At 42.2% G+C, this 19,811-nt stretch overlaps 1 protein-coding gene across 1 annotated transcript; it reads left to right on the forward strand.

Annotated features, from left to right (window-relative positions):
* The first annotated feature begins 942 nt into the window (after positions 1-942).
* On the forward strand, positions 943-19,074 carry LOC134344922 (interleukin-8-like). Its single transcript, XM_063045056.1, has 5 exons — positions 943-1,210; positions 16,245-16,460; positions 16,692-16,827; positions 17,692-17,772; positions 18,085-19,074. Exons 2-5 carry the CDS (start codon positions 16,397-16,399, stop codon positions 18,107-18,109), a joined length of 306 nt encoding a protein of 101 aa, XP_062901126.1. The 5' UTR covers positions 943-1,210; positions 16,245-16,396; the 3' UTR covers positions 18,110-19,074.
* The last annotated feature ends 737 nt before the right edge of the window (positions 19,075-19,811 follow it).

Below are 19,811 nucleotides of genomic sequence, written 5' to 3' on the forward strand. Positions count from 1 at the left end.
TGCAGTTTCCACTGCTATGTCACCGACATAAAGAAGGGTGTGAGTGGTGTGAGTTCTCCTGAAGTTGACTACCAGCTCATTTGTCTTGTTGACATCGAGGAAGAGGTTATTTGCCTGGCACCAGGTCTCGAGCTCTTCCACCTCCTTTCTATAGGCCGTCTCATCATAGTTGGTGATGAGCCCCACCAGTGTCGTGTCGTTGGTGAACTTGACAATGTGATTACTTGGTCATGTCCCATCGTGTGTGATCAGAGTGTACAGCAATGGGCTCTGCGCACAGCCCTGCTAGGCACCGGTGTTGAGGATGATGGGGAGGAGGGGTAGTTGTGCATCCTGACTATCTGAGGTCTGTTCTTTAGGAAGTCCAACATCCAATTGCACAGTGGTGTGTTCAGACTGAGAAGTAGGAGTTTGTTCACCGAGGTCTGTGGGACAATAGTGCTGAAATCCAGACACAGCATTCTCACATAAGTGTCCTTGTTTTCTAGTTGTGACAGGGCCAGGTGTATATGACATTTTCTGGTAAAGAAGGAGTTAAATGGATAGACCAGCCTGTACCTGTAATTGTTATATGGTTATATGGATAGATCCGCGTTTACCTGTAATTGTTATATGGTTATATGGATAGATCCGCGTTTACCTGTAATTGTTATATGGTTATATGGATAGATCCGCGTTTACCTGTAATTGTTATATGGTTATATAGTTATACTTCATACTTTATTGTCGCCAAACAATTGATACTAGAACGTACAATCATCATAGCGATATTTGATTTTGCGCTTCCCGCTCTCTGGATTATAAATCGATAGTAAATATTAAAAATTTAAATTATAAATCATAAATAGAAAATAAAAAATGGAAAGTAAGGTAGTGAAAAAAAACCGAGAGGCAGGTCCGAATATTTGGAGGGTACGGCCCAGATCCAGGTCAGGATCCGTTCAGCAGTCTTATCACAGTTGGAAAGAAGCTGTTCCCAAATCTGGCCATACAAGTCTTCAAGTTCCTAAGCCTTTTCCCGGATGGAAGAGGGACGAAAAGTGTGTTGGCTGGGTGGGTCGTGTCCTTGATTATCCCGGCAGCACTGCTCCGACAGCGTGCGGTGTAAAGTGAGTCCAAGGATGGAAGATTGGTTTGTGTGATGTGCTGTACCGTGTTCACGATCTTCTGCAGCTTCTTCCGGTCTTGGACAGGACAACTTCCATATCAGGTAATGATGTAGCCTAGAAGAATGCTTTCTACGGTGCATCTATAAAAAATTAGTGAGGGCTTTATGGAACAGGCCAAATTTCTTCAGTTTCCTCAGGAAGTAAAGGCGCTGGTGGGCCTTCTTGGCAGTGGACTCTGCTTGGTTGGACCAAGTCAGGTCATTTGTGATATTGACCCCCGAGGAACTTAAAGCTTTTGACCTGTTCCACTTGCGCACCACCAATGTAAATTGGGTCGTGCGGTCCGTTACTCCTTCTGAAATCAACAACCAATTCTTTCGTCTTGCTGACATTGAGGGATAGGTTATTTTCTTTGCACCTCATCCCATTTGGTTACCTCATCCCATTTAAAATATTCTTGTTCTGGATATTCTACTGAGTAACTCAGGGTCGTCAACTTTGTGGTTTTTCATAGGAGGGAACACATTTTTGGCTGCACAAATTTATTTCTCACTAACAATGTTGTCTTTGTGAAATATTCTTCGAAAGGAATAAGCAAGAACTTAAAAATCATTGAGGGGTTTGTCAAAGAAAGCAGTAGGATTAAATGTGAAGCAAATGACTTAGTTTCCTTTTGACTTCGAGGAACATGACAGTTATTAATAAAGACAGAAATGGAAAATTACTAACATCTAGTTAGGTTGAATTGTCTCCAGATCTTTTGAAAAGAATTGGGCAGCTGGGAAAGGCTGTGTAAGTGACTTATAGCGGAGATTTCAGAATTGTGGAAGAAGAATTTGTTTATAATAAGACTGAAAGCAGGCTTAAACTGAAGTTTTTTAAAGATTTTATTACTCACTCATTTTATATAATGCTTTTCATAATACTTTGCTAAAAATTGATAAATATAGCAAGGGGAGAATATGACATAAGACCATAAGATATAGGAGCAGAAGTAGACTATTTGGCCCATCGAATCTGCTCCACCATTCAATCATGGGCTGATCCAGTTCTTCCAGTCATCCCCACTCCCATGCCTTCTCCCCATAACCTTTGATACCCTGGTTAATCAAGAAGCTATCTATCTCTGCCTTAAATGCACCCGACGATTTGGCCTCCTCATCTACCTTACTTGTGTACTCAAATACAAGCTTATGGTTAAGAGGTGGAAATGAGGGAATCAGCTACCCAAATTGAAAATTCAAATTCCAGTCATGATCATTAGGAAGCTCAAGACTTCCAAATGACTAATGTCACCTGAGTGTTCCAATCCTTTAAATGTAATTGTTGCCAAAAACAAATGTCTTCGGTGTTTTAAAGTGATGTGGATGCTGTGGCAACCTCGATATGTAACAATTCTCGACTTAACAATATCAGTTGGCAAGATGGGGAATACAAAGCATGGGCTGAACGAACATATCAGGGTATTGGAATAACATATTGTGAAAGTGATAGTACGTCATATGATTGTCTGAGGGCTTAAGTCTGACTTAAACAAACCACATTTATTAATACCATATAGTTACAGATGAATACCTACCCAGTCATGTGTAAACTTGCAATGAGTAAGCCTGGTTTGGTGAGAACTTGTGAGTGTGGTAGAATGGTTAATGAATCTTTTGGTCACAATTCAGGGCATGATCCACGATTAAGAATGCCATAATTAAGAGACCTAATAAAATCTTAGAAAGGCAGATCTACACGGATGGTATAAAAGGAACCCAAGCTTGGTATGGAAAGACTTGTATTGTGTATGGGTTTTTTTTAGAAAGCATGACATTGTCCTAATAGTAGATGTAACAATTAATTTTGAGATGATCTACAATGAAAGTATTGAGAAGTCAATAAATATATTCACATGTAGGCTATTCCTGTCCACTGGTTTGATACAGTCAGGCCAAAGACTTTTACTTTGTTGCTAGTGCAGAGGAAAATGATTCATCGGAAGTGACTCTCTTCTAAGCTTCCTTGGGGTTAAGAACTTAAAGAGCTTTTATTCTTAACCATCTGCAACTAATGTTTCTTAAATCAGAGGCCCCCAACCACCGGGCCGTGGACCGTACTGGGCCACAGAGCATCTGCTATCGGGCCGTGAGGAAATGATATGAGTCAGCTGCACCTTTCCTCATTCCCTGTTATGCACCATTGAACTTGAACAAATAGTTGCTAACTGTCCCGTATTTGCCGGGACATCCTGTATATTGGGCTAAATTGATTTGTGTCCCATATTTCCCCCGCTAAGGTAGAGCGTTCCTATGAAACCTTTCATCCCAAAATGGTGTGAAGCGAAGAAGCATTACTGTACCACTAATTTATATGAGAAAAATTTTTGAGCGTTCCCAGACCCAAAAAATAACCTAACAAATCATACCAAATAACATAAAATTGAAATTAAATAACACTAATGTACAGCAAAAGCAGGAATGATATGATAAATACACAGCCTATATAAAGTAGAAATAATGTATGTACTGTATAGTCGGGAAGATGAAGGCAAAACGGATTTGCGGGGGAAAGGAAAATCGGCACATACGCGCATGCGCACACAGGTGCCCGCATAAGGCTTCATGGTCATGGTAGTCTTTCTGGGGTAAAGTGTCCCAGATTTGACTGCTACTTTTGTCCCTTATTTGGGAGTGAGAAAGTTGGCAACCCTAACTGTAAAAGACATGTTGAGGTGAGTTTAACCCTACTTGAACACCCCCCCCCACCCCGGGTCGGCAAGTCCGCAAGAATATTATCAATATTAAACTGGTCCGCGGTGCCAAAAAGGTTGGGGACCCCTGTCTTAAATGGATTATTGATATGTTATGTCCCTCTTGCTTTGATCACATAACTTTTACTGAGCATTCTTGTATTTTCTCATGTTTATGGAGTCATAGTCATAAAAAAGTACAGTACAGAAACAGGTCCCCTTTGGCCCATCTAGTCCATGCCGAACCATTTAAACTGCCTAGTCCCATCAACCTGCACTTGGAACCATTGGCTTCCATACCCCAAACATCCAAGTACCTATCCAAACTTCTCTTAAACATTTAAGATGGCTCTGCTGAGGGTGAGTGACAACTTACTGGTGGATCACAAGGCAAGAAATACAACTAAATACTTTATGAATAACACATTTTCTGTAAACAAAAATAATAATAATTTCCGGTAAATGATCACCACAAACAATGAAGAGGTGAGCAAAGAGGAGGCTGGGTTGAGGGTCAAAGCATGTGGGTGTGAGGCGAAATCGGAACGAGGTTAAAGGACGTTGGAGATGGAGTTAGGGTGAGCAATGCGGAGAAAAGTTGAAGCACAGGAGGAGCTGGTTTGGGGCCCAAACACCCAAGCCGAGAGTCAGGTTTGATCGATCTAAGCACAGGGCTGATTTGGAATGGTCAGCAACAGACCAAAATGTGGTGGTGGGCTCCAGGCCCAGAGTGTATTGGGTCCTAGAGCGAGGAACGACCTAATGTTTGGACGATTTAAACACCAGGCCAGATGGATTTAAAAGCCAGGGTGTTGGGACCAGAGGCAAGTGTCAGGCCAGTTCTGCTCACTGCTCTGCAACGTTTAGATTAGATTAGATTACATTACATTATGAGGACACGCAGTCCTCTTTTATTGTCATTTAGTAATGCATGCATTAAGAAATGATACAATGTTTTTCCAGAATGATATCACAGAAACACATGACAAACCAGGACTGAAAAACTGACAAAAACCACATAATTATAACATATAGTTACAACAGTGCAAAGCAATACCGTAATTTGATAAGAACAGACCATGGGCACGGTAAAGTCCCATCATCTCACACAGACGGTGAACCTCCAGCGCCACAAACTTGCTAATGCAGCATCCCGGAAGCGTCCAACCACAGTCCAACTCCAAATCCATCCAAAAACTCCGAGCCTCCGACCAGCTCTCCGACACCGATGCACCGAGCACCATCTCTGTCGAGCACTTCGACCCCGGCCCCGGCAATAGACAATAGGCAAGGCCGAGGATTTGGGGCCTTCCCTCCGGAGATTCTCGATCGCACAGTAGCAGCGGCAGCGAAGCGGGCATTTCAGAAGTTTCTCCAGATGTTCCTCTGTGCTTCTTCACATCTGTCTCTATCAAATCAGGATTGTGCATGGCATCCTACTTCACAGATATGATATCATTCGGAACAGCCGCGCGCGCGGTGTCGCATCGCCATCTTCTCCTCCCTCCTCCATTTAGTTTACTCCACTCTTTGCTGCACTGAGCTTGTGACCTGCCCAGTGGCTCTGGGCTCCGTGACGTTCAATTTGCTACGCGTTGAGCTGAGGCTGTGGGCCTGCTCCAGCTGTACTGCGCTTCGTGTCTGAGGACTCACTTTCATCCTAAATGCCATTTGCTTACTTTTATTGTTCACACAATTGGTTTCTTTTTTTCTCTCTCTGACACTTTGGATGTTTGTCGGTCTTTCTTTTAAATGGGTTCTTTTGGGTTTCCTGTTTTGTGGCTGCCTGTATAGAGATGAATCGCAAGGTTGTACAATGTATATATACTTTGATAATAAATGTACTTTGAATTTTGAAGTTGAGCTTGAATGCACCATTTGCTCATTCCACACTCTCACAACCCTCTGAGTGAAGAAGTTTCCTCTCATGTTCTCCTTAAACTTTTTACATTTTAGCCCTAACCCATGACCTCTAGTTGTCGTCCCACCCAACCTCAGTGGAAAAAGCCTGCTTTCATCTACCCTATCTACACCCCTCATAATTCTGTATACCCCTATCAAATCTCCCCTCAATCGTCTACGTTCCGAGGAAAAAAGTCCTAACCTTATCAAACTTCCCTTTTACCTTAAGACCTCCAGTCCTGGCAACATCCTTGAAAATTTCCTCTGTACTCTTTCAACCCTATTTACAATTTTTCTGTGGGTAGGTGGCCAAAACTACACACAATACTTCAGATTAGGCCTCACCAACGTCTTATACAACTTCAACATAACATCCCAACTCTGTACTCAACACTCTGTGTCTTTCTTTATGACCTATCTACCTGTGACACCACCATCAATGAATTATAGACCTGTATAACCAGACCCCTTTGTTCTACAGCTCTCGTCAGTGCCCTACCATTCACTGTGTATGACCCACACCGGCCTACTGAAGTATGACACTTTGCTCTTGTCTGCATTAAAATTCATCTGCCATTCTGGTCCAGATCCTGCTGCAACCTCAGATAGTCTTCCTTGCTGTCACTACACCTCCAATCTTGGTGTCATCAGCAGATGTGCTGATCCAGTTAACCACACGATCATCTAGATCATTGATATAGATGACAAACAATAATGGACACAGCACCTGTGTCTGCGATAGTCCACTAGTCACAGAACTGCAGTCAGAGAGGCAACCATCTACTACCACTCTCTGGTTTTTCCCACAAAGCCAATGTCTAATCCAATTTACTAACACATCTTGAATGCCAAGTGACTGAACCTTCTTAACCAACCACTCTTGCAGGTCCTTGTCAAGTGCCAAGCTAAAGTCCATGTAGACAACATCCACTGCCTTGCTTTCATCAACTTTCCTGGTAACTGCCTCGAAAAACTCGATAACATTGGTTAGACATGACCTACCATACACAAAGTCATGTTGACTATCCCTAATCAATCTATGCCTATCCAAGTGCTCATATATCTGGTCTCTTAGAATAGTTTCCCATTACTGCTGTCATTCCCTCCAATCTATTATAGAAACATAGAAACATAGAAAATAGGTGCAGGAGTAGGCCATTCAGCCCTTCGAGCCTGCACCACCATTTATTATGATCATGGCTGATCATCCAACTCAGAACCCCGCCCCAGCCTTCCCTCCATACCCCCTGACCCCCGTAGCCACAAGAGCCATATCTAACTCCCTCTTAAATATAGCCAATGAACTGGCCTCAACAGTTTCCTGTGGCAGAGAATTCCACAGATTCACCACTCTCTGTGTGAAGAAGTTTTTCCTAATCTCGGTCCTAAAAGGCTTCCCCTCTATCCTCAAACTGTGACCCCTCGTTCTGGACTTCCCCAACATCGGGAACAATCTTCCTGCATCTAGCCTGTCCAATCCCTTTAGGATCTTATACGTTTCAATCAGATCCCCCCTCAATCTTCTAAATTCCAACGAGTACAAGCCCAATTCATCCAGTCTTTCTTCATATGAAAGTCCTGCCATCCCAGGAATCAATCTGGTGAACATTCTTTGTACTCCCTCTATGGCAAAGATGTCTTTCCTCAGATTAGGGGACCAAAACTGCACACAATACTCCAGGTGTGGTCTCACCAAGGCCTTGTACAACTGCAGTAGTACCTCCCTGCTCCTGTACTCGAATCCTCTCGCTATAAGTGCCAGCATACCATTCGCCTTTTTCACCGCCTGCTGTACCTGCATGCCCACTTTCAATGACTGGTGTATAATGACACCCTGGTCTCGTTGCACCTCCCCTTTTCCTAATCGGCCACCATTCAGATAATAATCTGTTTTCCTATTTTTGCCACCAAAGTGGATAACTTCACATTTATCCACATTAAATTGCATCTGCCATGAATTTGCCCACTCACCCAATCTATCCAAGTTACCCTGCATCCTCTTAGCATCCTCCTCACTGCTAACACTGCCACCCAGCTTCGTGTCATCCGCAAACTTGGAGATGCTGCATTTAATTCCCTCATCCAAGTCATTAATATATATTGTAAACAACTGGGGTCCCAGCACTGAGCCTTGCGGTACCCCACTAGTCACCGCCTGCCATTCTGAAAAGGTCCCGTTTATTCCCACTCTTTGCTTCCTGTCTGCTAACCAATTCTCCACCCACACCAATACCTTACCCCCAATACCGTGTGCTTTAAGTTTGCACACTAATCTCCTGTGTGGGACCTTGTCAAAAGCCTTTTGAAAATCCAAATATACCACATCCACTGGTTCTCCCCTATCCACTCTACTGGTTACATCCTCAAAAAATTCTATGAGATTCGTCAGACATGATTTTCCTTTCACAAATCCATGCTGACTTTGTCCGATCATTTCACTGCTTTCCAAATGTGCTGTTATCACATCCTTGATAACTGACTCCAGCAGTTTCCCCACCACCGACGTTAGGCTAACCGGTCTATAATTCCCCGGTTTCTCTCTCCCTCCTTTTTTAAAAAGTGGCATGGCAGATGTTTTGAGCCTTTCTTAGACAGCAGAACAATATTAGCTATCCTCCAACCCTCCAATACCTCATCGGGGCTAAGGATGATTTAAATATCTCTGCTAGGGACCCTGAAACTTCTGCACTTGCCTCCCGCAGGGTCCAAGGGGACATCTTGTCAGGCCCTGCAGATTTATCCATACTAATTTGCTTCAAGGCAGCAAACACCTCCTCCTCAGTAACCTGTATATGGTCCATGAAGTCAGTGCTGCTCTGCCTCACTTCTATAGACTCTGTGTCTGTCTCTTGAGTAAATACAGGTGCAAAAAATCCATTTAAGATCTCCCCCATCTCTTTTGGTTCCATGCATGGATTACCATTCTGATCTTCCACAGGACCAATTTTTTTCCCTTGCAATCCTTTTGGTTTCAACATATCTGTAGAATCCCTTGGCATTCTCCTTCACCTTGTCTGCTAGGGCAAACTCGTGCCTTCTTTCAGCCCTCCTGATTTCTTTCGTAAGTGTTCCCTTGCATTTCCTATGCTCAGTAAGCACCTCATTTGTTCCTGCACGCCCATAACTGGCAATGCACCTTTGTTTTTTGTTTGTTATGATTTCAGCTTTATCTTTTATGATGTTTTAACTGTTGTAATAAAGATTAACATCTAAATGTTCCATGTTTCAACACTTCAGATGATGTTATCGAATACGAAAACAGAACAGATGTTCCCAGCAGAATTACAGCCCAAGTGACCATCTCCTGCATTGTGTGTCTCCATCATTCCATTGTTCTTCCCTCTAATGTAATCTCACTTTTGCTACTTAACCACTTAATGTCACTGGTGATGTTACTCACATTGTATCTGTTGCACAGTGTGTGTCCGTGTGTGTCCATGTGTGTGTGTGCAAGGATGAACCAGTATTCTGAGCCTGTGTCTTGCTGGATGATCTACCCACATTGTTTTTTCATGCTTCACCGCATGCTAACCCGTGAGATAGACCTACCGACAAGCTTAAATCTAAGCTTCCGCTTGAGGTCTGCAGTCTAATAATTTTTCACTCACAATAACTGTCCAATTTGCCCTTACAAACTGAGTAATCAACCGTGACCCCACTGTTACATAATAAAGTGTAAAACTGCTTACCCACTTCCCCGACATCAGCAATTGGGAAATCGCTGGAATCTATTACTAAGTATGACGCAGCGAGAAATTCAGGAAGTAATGAAGTAGAGAGGCCAAGGATGGACAGGTTAGTGTGGTAAGGGGAAATGGAATTGAAATGGTCTGCAACTGGGAACGTGAGATGGTCATTGCAGGTTGAGCAAAACAGTCATCAAGTCTTCACGGCATTTCGCCAATGTACAGGAGGTCATACTGGGAGCTCAAATGCAGTAGGCAAGGTTGGAGGAGATGTACAGCACTCTGCAAAATTCTTAAGCATATATATAAAGCTAGGGTGCCTAAGACTTTTGCACAGTACTGTATTTGTCAACGTAGGATCTCAGAGCATGTTTGTGAATCTGGTGGGAACTAAGGATGTTGGGGATGGTGAGGATGGCACTGCAGGAGGGGCGTGGGACAGGTGGCAGAGGAGTGCAGGGGCAGGGAGTGGCACTGCTGCAGACACACCCAGTCCTGAGACACCAGGCAAGGTCACCTGATTCCAAACATATGGTTTATTGATCATGACAGAATGTCTCTCTGGTGCTTCTCACTCCCTCCCCTCTCCCTTCCCCTTTTCCCACCATGACTCCCCTCTCTCTCTGCCCTCTTCCCACTCTCAGCCCACAGCAGAGACCCATATCAGAATCAGGTTTATCATCACTCACATATATCATAAAATGTATTTTTTTTGTGGCAGAAGTACATTGCAACACAGTACTGTGCAGAGGGCTTGGGCCCTCTGGCTATGTACTGTATGTGCGCCTAATTCTTTTGCACAGTACTGTATGTGAAACTTCGCCTCGCCTGGAAGGACTGTTTAGGTCCCTGGATGATGGTGAGGGAGAAGGTGTAAGGACAAGTGTTACATCTACTGTGAGGCGGGGAAAATGCCAGGGATCAGGGAGGTTTGGGTGTGGAGGGTTGAGCACAGCAGGAAGATGCACAGGGGCTTGTCCAGCCTTGACTTTCTCAGCTACCAAGATGAAGCCCAACACAAACTAGAAAGACAACACCTTATATTCTGCCTGGGTATTCTACAACCCAATGACATGAATATTGATTTTCCAATTGTAGGTAACAGTTCTGTTCCCATCCATTTCTCTCCTTCTGATCTGTCCTCCTATTTCGGTCCTCTCCCACCCTTCCCCCATACCCTCTCCAGTCATCTAGGTCCTTTTTCCCCTCCTCCATCACGCAACTTCACTTCCAGGTTCATCACCACACACGCCCAACTCCCATCTGGTTACAACTGTGGTTGACCTCTCCCTTCTCCTTTAATGGTTCCCATTCTTATCTCCTTTACACAGCAGAATCCAGCGTTGGTGCTCCTGATAATCACCCCCAAAGCTGCTTTCCTTTTTCAAACTCAACCACCCACACCCCCTCAACCTTGCTCCACCAATCACCTCAGAACTCTTTCTTGCCATTCCAATTGTGCTCTCTAGAGTGCCCATCTCCCTCTCCACTCTCAATGCAGGGTTTCAGCCAGAAATATTGACAATTTCTTTCCTCCCACTGATATAATATTCACGCTTGCTGACGACACCATTGTTGTTGGCCGAATCATAAGTGGTTGATGAATCAATGTATAGGATGAAGTTTGAAAACCTGATTCAACCTCGCATTTAATATCAGCAAAAGTAAAGAACTGATTATTGGCTACAGGAGGAAGAAGCTGGAGGTCTTGAGGGGCTGGCAACCCTACTCTTGCTCTTATTTCACTTGTTCTTAATAAGTTCTTTATATCTTTGAAGGATCACAATGATTACACATAGATAGGTAAATGACCCTGGAGAGGTAAATCAGCTCCTTCTGGGAAAGGTAGGCTTGACAACACCTCCAAAATCTTCACTTCAATTTAAGATTTCATTTAAGATGGTCTTATAAAACCCATTACTTTGACCAGGTATTTGCCGACCAGCCTACTATATCATTTTGCAGCTTTCTTATAAAAATGTGCTTTATAACAAAAGACTTTTGACTTTCTATAGCATTAAAGTCATCTCAGAAATGCAAGCAACACACACAAAAAATGCTAGTGAACGCAACAGGCCAGGCAGCATCTATAGGAAGAGGTACAGTCGACGTTTCGGGCCGAGACCCTTCATCAGGACTAACTGAAAGAAGAGATAGTAAGAGATTTGAAAGTGGGAGGGGGAGGGGGAGATCCGAAATGATAGAAAAAGACAGGAGGGGGAGGGATGGAGCCAAGAGCTGAACTGTTGATTGGCAAAAAGGATACGAGGCTGTAGAAGGGAGAGGATCATAGGACAGGAGGCCTAGGGAGAAAGAAAGGGGGAGGGGAGGCCAGAGGATGGGCAAGGAGTTATAGTGAGAGAGACAGAGGGAGAAAAAAGAGAGAGAGAGAGAGGGGGGGGGGGAGAGATAATAATAAATAAATAAATAATGGATGGGGTGCGAGGGGGAGGTGGGGCATTAATGGAAGTTTGAGAAGTCAATATTCACACCATCAGGTTGGAGGCTACTCAGACAGAATATAAGGTGTTGTTCCTCCAACCTGAGTGTGGCTTCATCTTGACAGCAGAGAAGGCCATGGATATACATATCAGAATGGGAATGGGACGTGGAATTAAAATGTGTGGCCACTGGGAGATCCTGCTTTCTCTGGCAGACAGAGCGTAGATGTTCAGCAAAGCGGTCTCCCAGTCTGCGTCGGGTCTCACCAATATATAGAAGGCCGCACCGGGAGCACCAGATGCAGTATATTACCCCAGCCGACTCACAGGTGAAGTGTTGCCTCACCTGGAAGGACTGTCTGGGGCCCTGAATGGTGGTGAGGGAGGAAGTGTAAGGGCATGTGTAGCACTTGTTTCGCTTACAAGGATAAGATTTCCGACACCTCCCTCCCCTTTCTTGATCTTTCTGTCTCTATCTTTGGAGACAGCTTATCTACTGATGTCTACTATAAGCCTACGGACTCTCACAGCTACCTGGACTATTCCTCTTCCCACCCTGCCTCTTGCAAAAATGCCATCCCCTTCTCACAATTCCTCCGTCTCCACTGCATCTGCACTCAGGATGAGGCCTTTCATTCCAGGACGAAGGAGACATCCTCCTTTTTTAAAGAAAGGGGCTTCCCTTCCTCTACCATCAACTCTGCTCTCAAACGCATCTCTCCCATTTCACACAATCTGCTCTCACCTCATCCTCCCGCCACCCCACTAGGAATAGGGTTCCTTTTGTCCTCACCTACCACTCCACCAGCCTCCAGGTCCAACATATTATTCTCCGTAGCTTCCGCCACCTCCAATGGGATCCCACCAGTAAGCACGTCATTCTCTCCCCCCCCCCCACTTTCTGCTTTCCGCAGGGATCGCTCCCTACATAACTCCCTTGTCCATTCATCCCTCCCCATCCCTCCCCACCGATCTCCCTCCTGGCACTTATCCTTGTAAGTGGAACAAGTGCTACACATGCCCTTACACTTCCTCCCTTACCACCATTCAGGGCCCCAGACAGTCCTTCCAGGTGAGGCGACACTTCACCTGTGAGTCGGCTGGGGTGACATACTGCGTCCGGTGCTCCCGATGCGGCCTTTTATATATTGGCGAGACCCGACACAGACTGGGAGACCATTTCGCTGAACACCTATGCTCTGTCCGCCAGAGAAAGCAGGATCTCTCAGTAGCCACACATTTTAATTCCATGTCCCATTCCCATTCTGATATGTCTATCCACAGCCTCCTCTACCGTAAAGATGAAGCCACACTCAGGTTGGAGGAACAACACCTTATATTCCGTCTGGGTAGCCTCCAACCTGATGGCATGAATATCGACTTCTCTAACTTCCGCTAATGCCCCACCTCCCCTTCATAACCCATCCCTTATTTATTTATTTATTTATTTATTTATCTCTCTTCTCCCCCCCCCCTTTTTCTCCCTCTGTCTCTCTCACTATAACTCCTTGCCCATCCTCTGGGCTCCCCTCCCCCTTTTCCCCCTTTCTTTCTCCCTAGGCCTCCCGTCCCATGATCCTCTCTCTTCTACAGCCTCGTATCCCTTTTGCCAATCAACTGTCCATGATCCTCTCTCTTCTACAGCCTCGTATCCCTTTTGCCAATCAACTGTCCATGATCCTCTCTCTTCTACAGCCTCGTATCCCTTTTGCCAATCAACTGTCCAGTTCTTGACTCCCCCTCCCCCTCCCACTTTCAAATCTCTGACTATCTCTTCTTTCAGTTAGTCCTGACAAAGGGTCTCGGCCCGAAATGTCGACTGTACCTCTTCCTAGAGATGCTGCCTGGCCTGCTGCATTCACCAGCATTTTTTGTGTGTGTTGCTTGAAATTCCAGCATCTGCAGATTTCCTCGTGTTTACAGAAATGCAAGTTGTTTTCATTGCATCTAAGAAGCATAAGATATTTCTCCATAACTCTTAAATTAAACTTTTAACTGGAATATTCTGGAAAAAGTGCATCTTTCACGGTATTTAGATAAGAAAAGTACATGTAGCTAATTTATGTATGATTAGCAAAACAAATAACTTTTTTAAAAAGACTTTAATTGAACTCTGTTCCAATACATCTTGAATAATGCATCTGAAATTTTCTCTGATGTATTGGAGGAAGTGGTGACTCTGGTCTTACTCTCCCGTGACAAACACTTCGAATGGTATTCTTTATGTCAGAGTTAGTGCATTTCCTGTAACATTTTGTACTGTTGTAAAGCCATCAGAGCGCAATTGTGGTGAATCTAAGCCCTTGAGGAATGTTGTAGAGAGGTAGGCTTATCAAACAAGGAGGGTGGCGAACTGAACCAAGCAGGAAATCACAAAAATATGACTCACCCAGTGGATTTCAGCATGCATTTTTTTTAGAGAAGGCAAATCGTGTTTGAGAAAAGAAATAAGGTTGATGCCTGCAGCCAACGTTGCAACATCTGGATTTATTTTATAACTGCACTATTGTCCAAATTTTGGCTTGATTGCGGTAATGGTTTATGAATAAGGAAAGCAGAATTTGTGATTTGAGGAGACACCTTCCATTTTATAACATTCTAGGTGTAAAATGTGATTAATATTATATTAAACAGTATTTTGGGATTATTGAAGCTTGCAATTCATCGCACCAATTGGCACCTGAAGCAGGGTAATACCTTACACAGAGACCAGGATCAGTGTGCAGGCTGAACTCACTCGCTAGTTATATATTTCCTTCACTGTATTTCATTATTTATTTTGAACAAACTGATCCCCTGTCACTGACCACAGAACATAGGATAGTGTGTATGGGAAAGAGGTTCTTTGGCCCTCAATGTGTGGGCACACAATCCATATCCCTCCATCCCCTGCCTATCCATATCTCTGTCCATGTGTCTCTTAAACATTAATATCACATCTGCTTCCACTACCTGCCCTATCAGCACATTCCAAGCATCTACTACTCCACTTGAAATTCAATTACAATTGCAATTCAATTAGCCCTGAATTATCTGTTTAAATGAATACACAACAAGATAAACTCTAATCTGTATATTTGAATAAATAACATAGCACTGATAACACCAGGCACATAACCATACCATATAACCATATAACAATTACAGCACGGAAACAGGCCATCTCGGCCCTTCTAGTCCGTGCCAAACTCTTACTCTCACCTAGTCCCACTGACCTGCACTCGGCCCATAACCCTCCATTCCTTTCCTGTCCATATATCTATCCAATTTAACTTTAAACGGCAACATCAAACCTGCTTCTACCACTTCTACTGGAAGCTCGTTCCACACAGCTACCACTCTCTGAGTAAAGAAGTTCCCCCTCATGTTACCCCTGAAATTTTGCCCTTTAACTCTCAACTCATGTCCTCTTGTTTGAATCTCCCCCATTCTCAATGGAAAAAGCCTATCCACATCAACTCCATCAATCCTCCTCATAATTTTAAACACCTCAAACAAGTCCCCCCTCAACCTTCTACGCTCCAAAGAATAAACACCTAACTTGTTCAACCTTTCTCTGTAACTTAGAAGATGAAACCCAGGCAACATTTTAGTAAATCTCCTCTGTATGCTCTCAATTTTATTGACATCTTTCCTATAATTCGGTGACCAGAACTGTACACAATACTCCAATGCCTTGTACAATTTCAACATTACATTCAAACTCCTATACTCAATGCTCTGATTAATAAAGGTCAGCATACGAAAAGCTTTCTTCACCACCCTATCCACATGAGATTCTACCTTCAGGGAACTATGCACCATTATTCCTAGATCCCTCTGTTCTACAGCATTCTTCAATGCCCTACCATTTACCATGTATGTCCTATATTGATTAGTCCTACCAAAATGTAGCACCTCACATTTATCAGCATTAAACTCCATCTGCCATCTTTCAGCCCATAATAGGTGGATTTAAGAAACACACTTAAATTCTGCTTTCCAAACTAACTTCTAATCACATATTATAAAGCTGTAAAAAAAAACGACTCTTAAATCTCCTTTACACTTTCCCTATCTCAGACAAAAGCCATGACTTCTAATATTTGATACTTCAGCTCTGGGAAAAAGATACAGCAACAAATAAACGAATTGTGAACATTTAATAAAATGTAATTTCTTCAAACATTTTAGAGGGATCCCATTTCTGGTTTTGAACACTTGCTGAAACTTTCAGTAATTACCTTAGAGAATTTTCGTCACTGTAGATTAGAAATGGCTAATAGGATTAATATAATTTTATTCCTTGAGTAAATGATTAATTTAATAGCTGTTTTAAATAGTCAACATTTGCTTGTTTCGCTGATAACAAGTCCTTCTTATTTGTCCACAGCCTCTGTAAAGGGAAAACCCAAACTTGCACCACCGCCTACCCATGACACAACCAGAAGGCAATAAATACAGATGGCACTTTCTGTTAATTAGATACAGACTGCACCAGTGCAACAACAATCAGAAGAAGATCATTTGAAAGAGTGCACCACCATGAACAGCAAACTTAGCTTCATTGTCCTCACTCTCGTCTTATTTTATGTGTCTTCCATAAAAGGTAAGAAAAGAATGAAATCAGTATTTTCTCCAGCTACTGTTTTTGTAAATCTAATCTTTCTGATAAAATTATATTAGCTCTGAATTATCTGTTTAAATAAATGCATAACAAGATCAACTGGAATCTGTATATTTGAATAAATAATATAGCACTGATAACACGTAACAGTTGTATTTAAGAAGCACACTTAAATTCTGCTTTCCAAACTAACTGCTAATCACCATTTTACAGCTGCATCAGTTTTGAGATCAGGAATGGACCTGCGCTGTCAGTGCATCAAACCATCCTCAAATTTCATCCATCCAAAGTTCATGAAGAATATTGAAATTATTCCCAGTGGTCCTCACTGTGAGAAGGTAGAAATCATGTAAGTGTCTTTGATAGAATATTCGTAAGCCATCTTTCTCCTGGAAATTGTATTGGATATTGTTTTTTAGAAGGTGATTAATGAAGTGATATTAGATAGTATTAAAACAATATAAACTATATTTTATTTGGCTAGATATTTTATATTTATCCAAAATCCCTACTTTGTTCAATAACTTCAGAACCAAACTCGAGAAACATTATCTGTTATTAAGTTTCCATTTGACCAAAACCGATTTCATATCATTGGGCCAGACCTGCTTCACTGAATACATTTTTACATATGATAGGCATTCAGCAAGTAGATAACAGCTGTGAATGTTTTAGTTGTTTCAGAATCTAACATAAGAAAGTTTGCACATGGTTCTTGTTTAACCAAAATAGGCATCACTACATTCAGACACATCGCACTGCACTACACTTAGATCTCCAAGAACAGCAGAAGGGAGGAACTTTTCAAGTACATTTGGCATCTTGCATGCAGTAACCAAGCACCGGATTGAAGCCTGCTGTAGCTTAACTACAACTATCCTTTCTGTGATTTACAGTGCACAAGTTTATTTTATCAAATACATCAAAGCAAACATGATCTGTGAGGGTCCAATACTCTCTTGGATACTGACTACTAGGTTGGTGGGACCCTTCTGTTCTTTCAATAGGTCTTTTAATTTTGCCACTAGCTCACATAGGTGTGAAATATATGCTATCCATAAGAGAAAGGAATCTTTCATAACACTGGTCAAGATCACAAAACCAGAAAGGATGACAGAATTGTTAAAAATATTTTTGGTATTTTATTGTCTGTGGTTTTTTAATATATTCAGACAATTGATATAAAATCTGGACATTTCTTCATTTCTTTTAGTGCCACTCTTCAGCATACTAAAGTCTGCCTGGATCCTGAATCCCCTTGGGTACAAAAAATTATAAACAAGATACTCAGCGGGTAAGTTTCCATTTCTGAGCAGAATAATGAATTGTGCAAGGGAAGCCATTAAAAGTTTTGCCCTACAAAATACTCATTAGACAGGTGCATGCCTAAGTCACAAGACCTTTTACATGACTTGAAGGAAGAGGCTAATGTCTAATTAGTATACTGTACTTCGATGTTTGATCCCAGAGAACACATGAGAAAAGAATCTCAAGGGAAAGTCACTGATCCCACTATTCAGAAAAAAATTATCTACCAGGTCTTCATTGTTGGCCCCTTATGCAACTAAAAATTCACAAACTTTATTCATGTTTTTGTTGTTTACAGTTCCCAGACTGATACGGTTCAATAAGGAGAAGCTCAGAACCAGAGAGTGAAGTGGCTGAAATGTTATTCATACCAGAGACACAGAATCTTGCATCTTGTTCAGATTTATGCTGGGGGGTTTAACAGCCTGTGAATCTGTAACAGGTTTTAAACTGTGTTTTATATTTATACATTTATCTGTTGGTGTTAGCGCTTGGGGGAAGACTATTTATAAATTTATTTATATAGTAAAGCCAATGCTTGAAGAATGAAATGCATTTCTTTTGTTATTGAGTCATATCATGCATTATTTTAACAAACTGTGAATACGTCAGAGATCACCATCACAAATAGGTAGAAAGCAAATCTAAAATAAATTCCAAAATGGTCTTCAGTGGAGCCAACAATGCAAGCACAAGTGGTCTGAGCCATATTTGCATGACCAGGGAGCAGGTAATGCGAGGCTGCCAGTTCCAAATCCTTTCAATGAAGAAACGCAAGACTGCAGGTTCTGCAATCTGGAGCAACAGACAATCTGCTAGAAGAACTCAGTGGGTTAAACTGCATTCGACCTGTTCCAGGGTTTTGACCCGAAACATGGACAATTCCTTTTCTCCCACAGGTGCTGTTTGACCTACTGATTCCTTCACAATTGTTCGTTGTAAACGCTGCAGGTTATACTTAATCAACATTGTAAGGTAAAGTCTACCAACTATTTATTGTAAAATACAACTAAGTATTTATGTATGTCCAATGATTTCATCAAAGGATTACATTTGGCTCCATTATAATAATGTTATCTTAACAACAGGAAAATAATGCTACAGAAATATATCTTTTGATTATATAATGTGAAATTTTCAATGCATTTCATCAACTAGATTTTTATATGTAGTTACTCAGAGATAAATTACTTTGTATATTGATTGTATGGCATTAAATACGCTCTTTTAGTTTCAAATAAGCCTAAAATTATTATTATTATTATTATTATTATTAAAATATTTGGAGATACTTGAATAATCGGAGTATGAATTTATTGTGTGATATCTGCCACAAGCTTGAACTACAATGAATCACAAAAAGAATACGATCATTGTAAATATCATGGAGGGATGGATTTGTGGTGACAGTACTAAAGAGTTCCATGTAAATATTGTCTGCTATAATACTCACTAGAATAAGGGATGACATTGTGCAGGATTCTCCTAAGAATAATTAATATCTCATCTTCTGCCAAGAACAAATCGACAGAAGTTTGGGAAATGAAATTGATGGTTCACAAAGCACATGTATTTCATGCTGCCTGAACTTTCTTTGTCTTCCTAGAACAGCACCCTAGTTCTCCAAATTTCTTGTCATCAGCTCCCGAACCTCTGCTAGCTCAAACCTTATTAAAATCCACTTCACTAGAAAAATGCAAACACGAGGAAACCTGCAGATGCTGGAAGTTCAAGCAACACACATCAAAGTTGCTGGTGAACACAGCAGGCCAGGCAGCATCTCTAGGAAGAGGTACAGTCGACGTTTCGAGCTGAGACCCTTCGTCAGGACTAACTGAAAGAAGAGTTAGTAAGAGGAGTGGGAGGGGGAGGGGGAGATCCAAAATGATAGGAGAAGGCAGGAGGGGGAGGGATGGAGCCAAGAGCTGGACAGTTGATTGGCAAAAGGGATATGAGAGGATCATGGGACAGGAGAAAGAAAGGGGGGATGGGGGGAAAAACCCAGAGGATGGGCAAGGGGTATAG

The sequence above is a fragment of the Mobula hypostoma genome, chromosome 4, assembly GCF_963921235.1.
Source record: "Mobula hypostoma chromosome 4, sMobHyp1.1, whole genome shotgun sequence".
Lineage (NCBI taxonomy): Eukaryota > Metazoa > Chordata > Chondrichthyes > Myliobatiformes > Myliobatidae > Mobula > Mobula hypostoma.